A 13,550-nucleotide genomic window follows, 5' to 3' on the forward strand; every position below is an offset into this window, starting at 1 on the left:
GCACCTTCCACTGCTGGCCGGTGATGTCCTTTGTGAACACTGGACTCCGGGCCGCCCGAGGCCTTCACGGCTCTCTGACATTCGCTTTAGGAACAGAGCCTCCGGGTCTGTGCGGGGACCTGTTTCCTCCCGCAGGCTCGTGGGGTCCCCGGGAGGCGGTTTGGGAGCCCAGGAGGGGAGCCCGGACGTCTGAGGAAGGCGGCTCCCGGGTGCCAGGCCTCGCTTTCGTGGCTTTGAAAACTTTCCAGCGCGCGTGCCATGGCGACGCGCAGCGGCCGAGCCGGACCCACGCGGCCGCGCCTCCCGCGGGGAACTTTCAGCCTCTCGCCGCCGTGTCACTCTCGCTTTCCGACGCGCCTCCCCCTGGGCCGCTCTCCGCCCGCCCGCGCCCTCCCTCTTGGCGAGGACGGTCCCCGCGCCGCCGCTCTGGGCGCGCTCAGCCCGGCCCGGCCGATGGCGGAGGCGCCCCTCTCCGCCGCCACCTCCCGGCTCCCCCGCGCGTCGCTCTTCCCGATGGCCCAGCCCCGTCCCGCGCGCTGACGGCCGGCGGGCGAGGAGCGCGGCGCCAGCCCCGGGCGGCTGGGAGCGGGGCGGGGAGGGAGGAGGGGACCCGCCGCGAGCGGCCGGAGGAGGCTGCCGGAGCCGACTTTTCGCCAATGGTCCAGCGCGACATGTCCAAGTCGCCTCCCTCGGCGGCGGCTGCGGTGGCGCAGGAGCTGCGGATGGACGTGCTGGAGAGCGCGGCGCCCGCGGGGGCGCTCGGAGCGGCGGCGGCACAGGTAGCGACAGCGCCGCGCCTTCGCCTTCGCCTTCGCCTTCGCCTTCGCCTTCCTTTGTGAGCCGCCGGGCGCGGAGCTCCGACCGTCCGCGCCTCCTCCCCCGGGAGCCCTCGCCGCGCCGCTCCCTCCTGCCTAGGTCCCCGCCGCCCCCTCCTCCTTCCTCCCTCGCGCTGTGCCACCCGCTCTCCTTTCCTGGCGCCGGTGACCCTACCCCCTGTTCGCCTGGCCCCGGCTCTTCCCCGGCTTCCATTTTTTCCTTTGCTGACGAAAAACCCGTGGGAAGGGGCGGGGGGGACCTCCCGGTCTCCCCAGGCAGCCCCCGGGCCGCTCAGGTCTGCCCTCCTCGCCCCTTCCCGGGAGAGGCACATGGGGGAGACATGAACCAGGCGAGCGGACTGGACCTGCTCAAGATCGTGAGTCCGGGTGGGCGGGAGGGGCCCCGCTTCCCGAGGCTCCGGTCCCACGCCGGCCCTTCGGGACGAGCTCTGCGCTGGGAGGGAGCGGGGCGGGTGGCGCGGTGGGAGCGGGCCCCGGACTCCTGGGCGCCCCGCCGCCCTCCTCACCTGGGGCGCTGTGCTGCCTGACAGCTCGGCTCCCCTCACCGCCTGTGCCCGGGTTTGCCCAGACCCCTTGTTCCTTTCCTTTAAGAAGAGACCGAGCTGGGGTCGTGAAAGTTTTTATGTCCGCCCCCCCCCCCCGAAATGTTAGCTATGTTAGAGAGTTTCAGGACCACCGTTTTCTCCGATGAGCATTCGTGGTTTCTGGGAAAATTCCGGTGTGCTGCTGCTGTTGTGAAATAGGAGATGTCAGTTGTAGGTGTTGGGTACCCAGAAGGTGGCTTTTACGTAAGGCTTGGCAGATACGGTGTGGATTACAGACACCTCCAGATCTCAGCGGCCAGGAGTCTCTCAACTTCTATCCCAGCAGGGAAATGACTTAAGACTCCTAGCCGTGGGCCGCTGGGCCGGTGATGCGAGGGCTGTTTGGCTGTCCAGCTTGGGCACGTGTAACTAACCACCTGCGTGAACATCTACCCTCAGCCAGAGGACCGGGATTCTTTGTTCCAGACTCCTGGTTTTATCCTGTCACTTACAGGTCAGTTGAGAGTGAGAAATGTTCTCAGAGCCCTGCAGGACAGATTCCAGGAGGAAGGTCTTGAATATTGATAGAGAAAAGAACTGTCAGACCTTCTTTTCTCTTTGATCTCCCTTCAAGGATTTTTTTTTTAAGTTTTTATTCTCCTGATAAAAATAGAGTTCCTGAATTTCTGAAGATCAAAGTTAGGGCTGATAGAAAGCGTGCCTGCATTCAGATAAGAGATACTCATTTATGTAGAGATTTATCTAGCTAAACAGGTAGTTTAAAAAGTAAGTCAACAAATATTTCTTGTATAGCTGCAATGTGGAAATAATTCAGATGCAAATTTCTGCCTTCAAAATAAGTGACATTCTAGTAGCTGCAAGTATGACAGATGTGTGGCGAGTATGGCATGGGACTATAAGAGAAGCCTGCATCTTCTGTGGTTGCCCAGCACTAAAGATCGCAAATACTCCACTTGGAATAACCGATAAGGACGTCATAGAAGAGGTGGCCTTTAGAAGAGACTTCGCGGCGGGTTAGATTTCAACAGGAATTTTCAGAGAGAAGGTAGGGAACTAACTATATAGGAAGCAAAGTCGCAGAACTTAGAAGCCTTAAAGCAGACATTTATAATCCCTAGTTTGAAAAGAGTGTGGAAAGTTACAGATAGGGCAGACTTAGGCATAAGACTGACAAGGCAATTGGAGCCCACATTTCAGAGGCTTTGAAACCTGCAGTGTATTAAATAATAAAGAGCCATGGGTGGGACTCAGGGACGGAGCTGTGTAACAGCTCATTCCAAAGAGTCACCTGGGAAGGTTCTAGAAGATAATTTTGAGTCTGAGGAGTCCAGAGGTGGGGCTACCCGTAGGGAGATTGATAGGACAGTTTGGACAAGAAGTACTAGGCTAAACTAAAGAAAGGAAAGGATAATGGAAATGACAGATCTATGCATGAGATATTGCAAAGACTCAATCCACAGTAACTGGCAAGCAATTGCATAGATACGTGAGAGGGAGGAGAAAGGGAGGAATGGATATTATATGCAGGTAAGAGGTATAAATATTCAGCGTCACCAGCATCCATCTCCTTGCTTTCTCTACCTTGCAAAAATGAAAGCAGTTTTCCTGGAATTGTGTCCATAGCACATCCATTATCTGAGGGAAACACTGCCTTTGTTTATTTTCTATCTAATAAATCATGGCATCATAGGGCTGTGAGGAGTTGGCAAAGGCATCTCTTCCATCTCTCTAGACAGGCCAGCAGTAAGGGAGGGAGGAAAAGAGCTGTCTCAGGAGCAACCCCCTTTTCGTGACACCAAGTAATTGTAATTCTACTCAGAAAGGGAATTTTCTTTACCAATGGCACTTCGAAGCCATCGTTGTTTTTAAGAATCCTTTCTATTTCACCTCTAGGTGATATTGCAAGTTCCGTATGAGCAAAGCAAGGTATGTAGAGCCACACACTCTGCTCTTATTCTATTTTTATGGCAGTAATCCTCCTTGGGGAGTGGGCAGCTCCATACTGCCCAACCCCCCTCCCTCCAGCACAAACAAAACGGATAGATGGAGTGGCAGCCTAACTGCAAGTCCTTGAAGGTTCTGATGTAAGCAAATGCCATCGCTTCTTAGGTAACTTGTTGCCATTTCGCTGCATACTTGGCTGCAGTCGACCTTTAAAGTCAAGGTGCTAATTTAGGACTCCCCCTCCCAAGCCCCAAATCTGTGCTGTCCACTACAGTAGCCCCTGGCCACATGTGATTTCCTAGCACTTGAACTGTGGCTCCTCAGAACTGAGAAGTGCCATACATACATGGAAAATACACACCGGACTTTAGAGATTTAATATAAAATAAGGACCATTCAACATCTTGTTAATGATTTCTATATTGATTACACGTTGCAATGATAATACTTTGTATATGTTGAATGAAATAAAATACATTATTACAACTAATTTCACCTGTTGCCATTTACCTTTTTAATGTGGCTGCTAGAACATTGCAAGTACCCATATGGCGTATATTATATTTCTGTTGGACGGCTTGTGTTATATTTCCATTGGACAGCATTATTCTAAAGAATGATAATTCTCCGGGGAGTTGAATAAATCACGTAAGCAGGCTGGGTGGACGGGCAGTACCTGAAAGGGATTGAGAATGGAACGGCTGTGGAGGAGGAAGTAGAGGAGAAACCAGAGTAGTAGCTCAGCGCATTAGGCCTCAAAGAGATTGTCGCTGGTACCTCCAGTCACACCTGAAAATGAACAGACAGTAACCAGAGGGCCTGTTTGTTTTGCTCCTAGCAACAGAACCCAGCTGGGTCCACCCCAGCAGAGTTGGCCAGATGCTTTTCAAGCATGTTGTAGTAATGCAGGCCGGTAATGGCAACATCCTGATTCAAGGAGCTGGAGCAGCCGCCATTCTCCTGGGGCTCTTGAACCAGGTCAATACCGTTTTCCAGAAACATTCTGAGGTCTAACAGTCTTTTGCAGTCTCCAAATATAATGGTCATGGGTCCTGTGTTTTATGTTTTGCTAAAGCCTTCACTCCTAAGCCCAGCCAGTTTTCTCTTGAATGGCATTTTTGTTCTGCTGTTGCAAGGGCGAGACTTAGAAGCATGCCGATCAGACTTTCTGAGTGTGTTTTAAAATTTGAAATATAATATCTGACTATTTGGGTGATTGGAGGTTTAGTTGATTTTGTAGTTTCATGTTTTTCTTTTTATGTAAAGACTTAGTTTACCTGTTGCTGCATTTAATTCTTTTGAATTATACAGAATGTAGCCTTGGTCCTTTCAAGAAAGACTGAGCAAAATATGTTAACCCTGTAGGGCGTGGTGGCACTCTTTAATTTTGTAACTGTGAGACATATCTATATCCTGCAAATAGTATACTTACTTTCACAATTACAGGGAGTTAAGATGAATGGTGATACCACTTCAGTCACAGAGTCTGCCTTAGAGTTCTTTCCAAGCCTGGCTGGAGGTAGATTGTGAGGAGGGCAAGATTGGGCCCTGGCCTGCTCCCACCCTCCCTGCCCCTGCGCCTCTCCTCTGGGCATTTCTCTGTTTCCTGACCTGGCCCCTCTTCCCTTTGCTACCTGCCAGGCCCTAAAAAGAGCTCTACTTACGCTGTCTCCTGGTTCCTTTATGCTTTTGTGTAAACTGATCCATATAGAAAACAACTTGTGTTTCCCTCATTCTAGGGAGTTAAACTTCTCTCCTAGTAAAGGATCTAACAACGTCATTGATCCCAAGCTATTGGTAAATGAGATTTCATGTCTGATTCCTCTATGGATAGTTTTGGCTTTGTTTGCTATGGACCGTAAGATGAGGAAAGTCGTCTGTTCAAAGGGATAACTATCAAAGAATGCTAACCGAGAGGGATAAAACCAATTTTGGGCCTCAGCATTATGCTCAGGTGGGAGAATTGTTACCATATCCATCAAACACAGAAGCGACATCCTTCTCAAAGCTGCCCCCAGGGGCTGCCAGGCCAACTTTTTGTGTACAGCTGTGCTGAAATCTCCACTTAATAGGCAACTTGTACCATTAACTACTGCTGTCTACCTTGGTCATACAGAAATTTGATTTCAATTGCTTGTAGAAATGTGAGCATTTAATTGCTGATTTTGAGACTCCAGTTTAGTTTTAAAAGTATTTAGTATCAACAAAGACATTCATTAACATGATGAGTGTTGGATATCTTTTTAATGCATCATTTATGTATTGGTGAAATTTTATTTTTATTTTTTTCAGTTTCTGAAATCTTAGCTTAGTTCAGTGGTTCTCAACCTTCCTAATGCCGAGACCCTTTAATACAGTTCCTCATGTTGTGGTGACCCCCAACCATAAAATTATTTTGGTTGCTACTTCATAACTGTAATTTTGCTACTGTTATGAATCGTAATGTAAATATCTGATATGCAGGATGTATTTAGGTGACTCATGTGAAAGGGTTGTTCGACCCCCCCCCCAAAGGGGTCGCAACCCACAAGTTGAGAACTGCTGACTTAGTTGATATTTTAGGAGAAGTAAAGAAATTTAAAGATACGGTTTTCTTTTTTGCTTTTTGCTATGGTGACAATTTATTTTTATTGAGCTGCATATAACTAATAAGCAATGAATGAAAATTTCTGACTTTTTAGACTGTGTTCCAAGAAAGCCATAGGGGTCTGCGTGTGTCGGCGAGAGAGAGTATTATGGGTTACACTCTGCACTCTGGCCAAACCCCTTTCTCTTTCCCATTTACTTCTTGAAACTTGGGTGATCTGATTGTTACCTGTATATCAGGTGTTCATATATTGGTATTGCTAAAAAATACTAAAAAAAAACCCCCAAAACCTAAAAACATTGGTCATAAAAGTAGCTGCACTTGAAATAGCCCCTTAACTAAGAAAACTATACTTCTTTCCTGTCTTTTTCCATTTAGGGGAGATTTGGCCATTACTTTAAAAATGTTTTCTTTAGATGTTCCATTCTAATCCTTATTTTCAAAGATTTAGAGAAACTAAAAACACAAATCATTTCAGTAAGATGGACCTAACTTTAAATATGCTTTGGATTAAAGAAAACTTCATTTTTTAATGGCAGTATAAATTTTCACTAACATTTTTACAGCACATAAATATGGACCATCGAACCATGTCAATACCAGAAACATTCACTTGTATTCCAGATGATGCTTCAATTCTTTTTTCCAAATCCTGATATTATCATAAAAAATAACCAGTCACTGAGTAGTCACTCTATAGTTAAAAATAAAAAAGGAGGTATAGACCAGAAATAACTACTGAAATTAGTAAAAGAGCAAAATAGAGGTATAATTAAGCATATCTATTTATTTGGGCTTTTGATAAATATGATCTATAATGAATAGGAATTTGCTAAAACACTGTTAGGGCATGAACAAGTTAATAATTTGAATAAATCATCTTTCATAAATGTAATTGAAGGTTGCTATCTTTCTAAAAACTATCACTAGTTTGCAAACGATTCAGTATACCATGGCCTTTTTCTTTTAGTGTGCAAACTGTATATTCGTACAATTGAAATTTGTGATAATCCAATGTAAATACATTACATGGGTAGCTAAATACACCTGAAATAATGTTTATGAACAGTATCCCCAGGGGCCTAGAAAAATTAATGTGGTTTTTAAAAATGCACTTGATTTCTTGCAGAGAACTGCAGCCTCCCCTGTGACTGAATGTCTTAAATACGCTGTGGTCTCACAGTGCATGTTGTGCAATTGTGAACAGCCACGAAAAGGCTTACACACCGAAGCAGCTGACTAGTAAAGTGTATTTATCATGAAAAGTCTGAAACACGTGACCATAGAATTTCAAAGACGCTCTTTTCACCCAGTTCAACATGGTACTGGAAGGCCACATGATAGTGCAATGGGATTATATTTTATCTTAGCTCTCAAAGATAATTTATGCTCCTCGGGGGAAAAAATAGTATATTTAACATATATTCATCCCCACCTCCACACTCCCAAAGACATATGTTAGGTTCAAAAATGCTTGCTAGGTCATATGTATTTTTTCAAAGGAATAATGTACATTTTTTAATTTTAAGGAAATTTTCATACTTTTTTTTAACATTCTTAGGCCTTGGAAGACACTTCTGTCCAAACCTTTACATAATAATTGGAAAGGGAAGAACATTGTTGAAAGAATGTTATTTTTCAACAGTTTACTGAATAATGTTTACACAAGTAAGAAGAATAAGCTGCTAAGTGAGGAGAACCTTGTATAATACATTATGAAAGCCCAGCCTAGATGGTCTTGCCTTTTATGAAGTTGAGAGTTAATTAAATGCCATGGAAACACATTTGTATTATATAAATCCTTTAGATACTTGGAAGAGAACAAATATATTTAAGAAAGATTTTTGCTTTAAGATTATACCACCCTCTCTCTGATTGCAAATGCATCTAAATTACTCATAACACAAATGTTTGTACTGTAATGGATTTCAGCTTGCCTAAGTGCTACGTATATTATGGTTCATATTTCCATTTTAATGAAAACCATATGAATATGTAAAATATAACAAAGCAGGATTTTCAAAACCAGAACATGGTCATTTTGAAAAAGTAAATTTTGTAAATTCTGATAATCTAATGAGGTCTCTGTGAGCCTAATCATTCGAACCATATTATATATTTCAGCCCAATTTCGCCCCACCCTTCCAGCCCTAATGTGGGTATTTTTTAAAAAATATATGTTCCAGTATTATACTAAATGCTATAAAATATGTTATTTCATTTAATATTTAAAATAACTGTCAGGTAAATAATACTGTCCCCATTTTAAGGCAGAGAAGACTAGTGCTTGGACAGGTTAGAAAATATACTCAAGGATCCCAACCTATGTGCAAGCGACTGTAAAGCTCAGTGGTGAGCTATTTTTCACTTATATCTTAATGTTCAGTATTCAACGTAACTTGATCTGTGATGAGCTATTTTTCACTTATATTTTAATGTTCAGTATTCACAATAACTATCTGTGCCTAGAATTAAACATAGATTGATGCATAGTTTATTCTTAGTGCTCTCAGTGTAAACTGTAGATAAAGTAGTAAAAGCAAGTTCATTTGTATATGTCTGTGTTTGGCCCAATCTTGTTATTGAAACAGATTGTCCTACCTTTAATGTCCTGTTCTTATATACTTAATTTTTCATTACTATTATGTCATAAAATTTATTTTTCTTGCCTTTTCCAGAAAAATCACTAAGTAATTAAAAAGCAAAACTTTCACATCGCATTCAAACATTACCACCATGGGCCAGAACATTTTATAAAGTATTTTAATTTCATGTGCTTCACTAGCACATATATAGCTATTTCAACATCTCTACAACCAAAGAAGAGTATGAGGAAAACACCATGCTTCATTCATGCTTCATGTAGACCTACATATATAAATTTAAGGGCAATCAGAATTCATATTGCAGACTGTTCTTCAGCCACCATATGCATTTCTTGCAAGTACCACTCCAATAAAAGAGTCCCTATGGAATTATCAATTAAAGCATGAAAAGAAGCAGAAAAATGGATGCTGGGCACTGCTCGCAGCAACATTGCATTATGCATGAATCTATTGCTTTCTTGATCTCTGAGAGTTTTGACAAGTTGCCTTTCCTCTCCCAGTTACTTCTGCTGCCCCAGGCCTTCCTGCACTTAATTACTTATTTTTAAAGGCTTCATCTTTAGTGGCTTTTGCCTCTTGCCAGCCGATATGCTAACAGCATAAATTGTTTAATTCACCAGTTATTGTCCTTGTCTAAACAATTTTCTTCCCTATATATTCAGTGATTTGTGATTCCTCCAATAATAACTTTTCAATAATGTTCACATGATGGCAAGTCATTATGTGTTTTGGTCTTTGACATTTTCTAGATCTAGGCCTAGGTTCCTGTGAGAGGGTCTAACAGTAATCTCATTTTTCTCTTTTTTTTAGTCATATGGAAAAGGAGCTAGAAGGAAAAACAGATTTAAAGGATCCGATGGGAGCACATCATCTGACACTACCTCAAATAGTTTTGTTCGTCAGGTAAGGGAGCTCTTAAATTCGTGGTTTGGAGAAGTATATTTAAATGAATTTTGTTTTCTTTAAGGCTGGCTTTATACTGTTGTCAGAGCAGCAAGAGCACAGCTGTTCTGAGTTCTAAATATTCTTCTGAATCCTACTAACAACTATGCCAACTGTCAGGGCGGGTTCCTTCTCAAACCCTGCCCATTGCACTAACTGTCAGGGCTGAGCCCCTCTTCCAGGGGCTGGACCTTCTTGGATGCCGGGGGGGTAGACAGAGAGGCCATGAGAAGTTGTGGGTGTATAAGAATGCGTCTTTATTGGGGAAGCCAGTGGCCATTGCCATTAGACAAAACAGTTCTTTAAGCAGCCTATAAAACAGGCATCTGCACACCAGCTGATAACAAGTACATCTTTCTCATAAAAGCAGCAATATCTTCTGTATCCACAGTTATTATCTGAGCAGCCACACACTGCCCCTAGACTCACTGCCTCACATCGTAGCAGCACCTGAGCTCTCCTCTCTTGCCTCTCTGGCCTCTCCCCTCTCTCCAACCTTTCCTCTTTCCCATCGCAGCAGCATTCTACACTGGCTGGTCAGTGACGTATTATACTACTTAGACAAAAGGGGCTTCGTGCCAATAGTTATATCAATCATTTTGGCTACAGCAAGGCACGCGTGCGCAGTATACTGTGAGATCGCTGTGACCTTGCACCTGCTTATGGTATCTTAACTTTGAACATTCTGAGTAAGATTCCCATGTTCAGAGTGGCCTTGGCCACGCCAGCGTACTAGCAACAAGGCCTTGGCTTTCGGCGTCTGGCATGGTTCCTGCAACTAGTATCCTTAAGATTTGTATGGTATTATTGTATTTACTTTTAGTTGAAATGAAAAGTGTGCTGTTTTTGTCATAATTGAAATACTTAAATTTTAAGTGAGACTGTAATAATTACACTCCTTCCTGCAAGTTGGGAAAAGACAAATGTAAAATTCCTTACACAGGACTTCTTCCTAATAGGAGGAGTGAACTCTAGCAGAAAGGATTGCAGGTTTTGGGGGTGGGTTTTTTTTTTCAGGGATGGGGCAGGCAGTGAGCATCCATGACACCGCCTATGAAGTTGGGATACGGGTGTTTCTTTAGCTTGAGCTGTCTTCTGCTTCCCACTTGGCATTTGGATTGTAAAAGAGAAACTTATTCTTGGTCTTGATGTGGTTGAGGCTACTAAGGTTAAATAGAACATGAGATATTGTTGTGACATGTTTAAATGCCCTTGGAGATGTAGCCTTTATTTCAGATAAACATGTGGTGTATTCCTGCTAAGCAGTTTGGCATTGTCCCCTGAAACTTATATCTGTGGTAACAGAAAGGACTTTAATTACTAGAGGAAGAACGCCGGTTCTGGTTGGTATGCTCATCAGTAATCTCCTGTCAGTGACAGCTCGCTCCCCAAATAGTGGTCGTCACCTGGAAAAGCTGCTCCATTTCTTTTGGAAGGAAAGCCACTTTCCCCTTGTGCTTCCTGTGCCCCTTCCCCCCGGTTCTCCCCCGGTTAGTTATCAGCCATTAGGCTTAAACTTGCTCAGCTGCTGTATCCGTGGGGCTTCTGTCCTTGGCTGGTTGCTGCCTCCTTACGCAGACAGGGGGTGATCCCTCTTCGGCCACCAGTTCCTGCTTGCAACATCAGGGTCACCAAAGGTATGTCTGAATGATTTACAGGCAACTGGCAACGTTTTGGTTCCGGTCTGTGCCAACGGGGAATTGTTTCAGTTTTTAGAAAAGGAGTTAGTTAAGAAGGAGCAGAGCTTGTTTTTGCTAAGAAACGTTTAGAAAGAAAGAGGAAGTTGAAGCCAAGCGAGGCCCAGCCTGGAGCCAAGTTCCAGTGGCGCTGGGAAGGACGTGAGATGAGCTGAAGGTGTGTGCATCGGCCTGATGCCATCGTGGGCAGAATTCCGCATTTGGTCCTCCGCACGAGAGAAGGGCCAGGGGAGGTGGTGACTTAGCTTAGGTGAGTCTGTTAAAGGAAAGTTACCTGAGTTCTTTTCCATATTTACTCTGCCCCTGGGGCAAAGAGATTGAACCTGGAGAGCTAGAATACACAACTCTGAGTCATCCTCTCGGGGCTGAACATCAGAGGACCTGAAGCAGAAACAAGTAAGCTGCTTGTCGTTTTGCGCGGCGTTGCTGTAGCTAAGCCACACAAAATGACAAGCAGCTTGTTGAAATTGCATGGAAAGAAAAACTGCTGTGTTTCAAGCGAGCAAGATATTGAAAATAGGAATGAAGAGTATTGAGCTCATTATTGCTCATTTTAGCTCTGTAAAAAATGGCATTTAAAATCAGTCTCCATACCCTTTTTTCCAGTTGTCTCTTTGGATGTGAATTCTCCTTTCATGGAGTTTTGAAAGGCTAGAAGGGTCTGCCACACTGCATATAAATGAACTGGAATGTGTTTTCCCTCATAATAACCTCCTTTTGATATGCGTTCTTAGTGATGTATGTGAGATTCTGTGCTTGAAACAATTATAAGTAACAAAGAGAGCTGTTAAACTACTTAATGTAAATTTAGATGTATATTGCCAAAACATATGTGAGCATGTAGAAAGACAAAAACACACACACCGTTATCCTAAAGGCCCAGCTCTTTGACACTCAGTAGAATGAGGTGTTTGCCATGGCATGAATTTTGGGTAATGGGGACACAGGCATCAGGAACCCTGAAGTGCCTTCTTGCTTCTATCACAGAAGGAAAACCAGTGCCTTTGGCTGAGTTCAATACTGCATTTTACTTTGGTAATTGAATCTCAGTTCTGTTAAAATGGCATTCATGCCCTAAACGGTTTGGCTCAGTGGATAGAGAGTCGGCCTGCGGACTGAAGGGTCCCAGGTTCGATTCCGGTCAAGGGCATGTACCTTGGTTGCGGGCACATCCCCAGTAGGGAGTGCGCAGGAGGCAGCTGATCGATGTTTCTCTCTCATCGTTGTTTCTAACTCTCTATCCTTCTTCCTTCCTCTCTGTAAAAAGTCAATAAAACATATTTTTAAAAATGGCATTCATATTTTGCTACTGTTTAAAAATAGGCAACTACCATTGGCACAGCTAAATATTTAATAGATTATAGTTTAATCAGAATATTTGCAGGAATGCACAGTAGATAATAACAAGAAGCATATGTTAGATGAAGGAATTTGAAAGAACCCCTTTTAAGTATTTTCTTTTTATCATAAGCAGATGTTTTGTTAAACAAGTAATTTGTGTCAGTATGCAGGTACATCCCGGAGATACTGTGGGTTCAGGCCCAGATCACCGTACCGCCGCAATAAAGCAAGTTGTACTGTTTTATTCCGGTGGAGGGTCTTGCCTCCAATATGTAAGAAACACAACATCTGGGGGGCACCGCAGAGCAAAGCACAATAGAACAAGGTGTGCCTGTACTACTTTGCACTTGTGTTCAAACCAGCGAGCTAAGGAAGACTTGGAGGAAGAGTCCTATCAGTGTTTTCAGGATGCATGCATACAAAGTTAGTCTTCCTTTGACTTTCTTCTTTAGAGAAAGGTGAGGATGTTTTTAGCACTGTAAATGTTCCCTTGGCCTTATGATTTAAAAACAAACCAAAAGAAAAATCACACACACACACACACACACACACACACACACACATACCAGCATCAAACATTCCTTTACTGCTTTCATCAGAAGTTGCGTCACCATCCCAGCATACTGTGCCACTCTTATTGGCAATCAGAAGAATTGAAAGAGTCTTTATGTTTTTCGTTTCTCCCACAAAAGTCAAAGAAACACACTCTTTTTTTTAATCCTGAAAGTCTTTTTTTCCCCCCTACTTGGATGTGAACTCCAGTCTGAATCACCTGCAACATCACACTGGTTGGTTTTGAAATGCAACAGAGGCTGATGGACTGTGAACCATCCATCCTCTGTGAATCTGGGTAAAGTCAGGCGCACATTCAGCATCCAATTTTACATTAGTCCCCTGTACAGATGGTTTTTCAGCATATTGTTATTAAGGGGCAGAAAATGTTAAACATGACTTCTAGGCACCCTAGGTAGAATTAATGAAGATTATTGTTCAAATAAGTTATGTACTAAAAGGTGACCATGGAATTATCACTGAGATCATTAAGATATTGA

The 13,550-nt window shown here is 43.7% G+C and overlaps 1 protein-coding gene across 4 annotated transcripts in view; it reads left to right on the forward strand.

The window, feature by feature from the left end:
- Positions 1-393: 393 nt before the first annotated feature.
- The window catches only part of CACNB2 (calcium voltage-gated channel auxiliary subunit beta 2), a 358,754-nt gene continuing 345,597 nt past the window's right edge, over positions 394-13,550 (forward strand). For 2 of the 4 annotated variants that reach the window (XM_059660580.1, XM_059660597.1), the window contains exons 1-2: positions 394-779; positions 9,329-9,421. In XM_059660580.1, coding sequence (XP_059516563.1) covers positions 657-779; positions 9,329-9,421 — 216 coding nt within the window. In that variant the 5' untranslated portion in view covers positions 394-656. Of the gene's footprint in view, positions 780-946; positions 1,193-9,328; positions 9,422-13,550 lie in introns of those variants that run through there. The other 2 variants (XM_059660588.1, XM_059660633.1) reach the window with 1 other exon arrangement.

This window comes from Myotis daubentonii, chromosome 1, assembly GCF_963259705.1.
Source record: "Myotis daubentonii chromosome 1, mMyoDau2.1, whole genome shotgun sequence".
NCBI lineage: Eukaryota > Metazoa > Chordata > Mammalia > Chiroptera > Vespertilionidae > Myotis > Myotis daubentonii.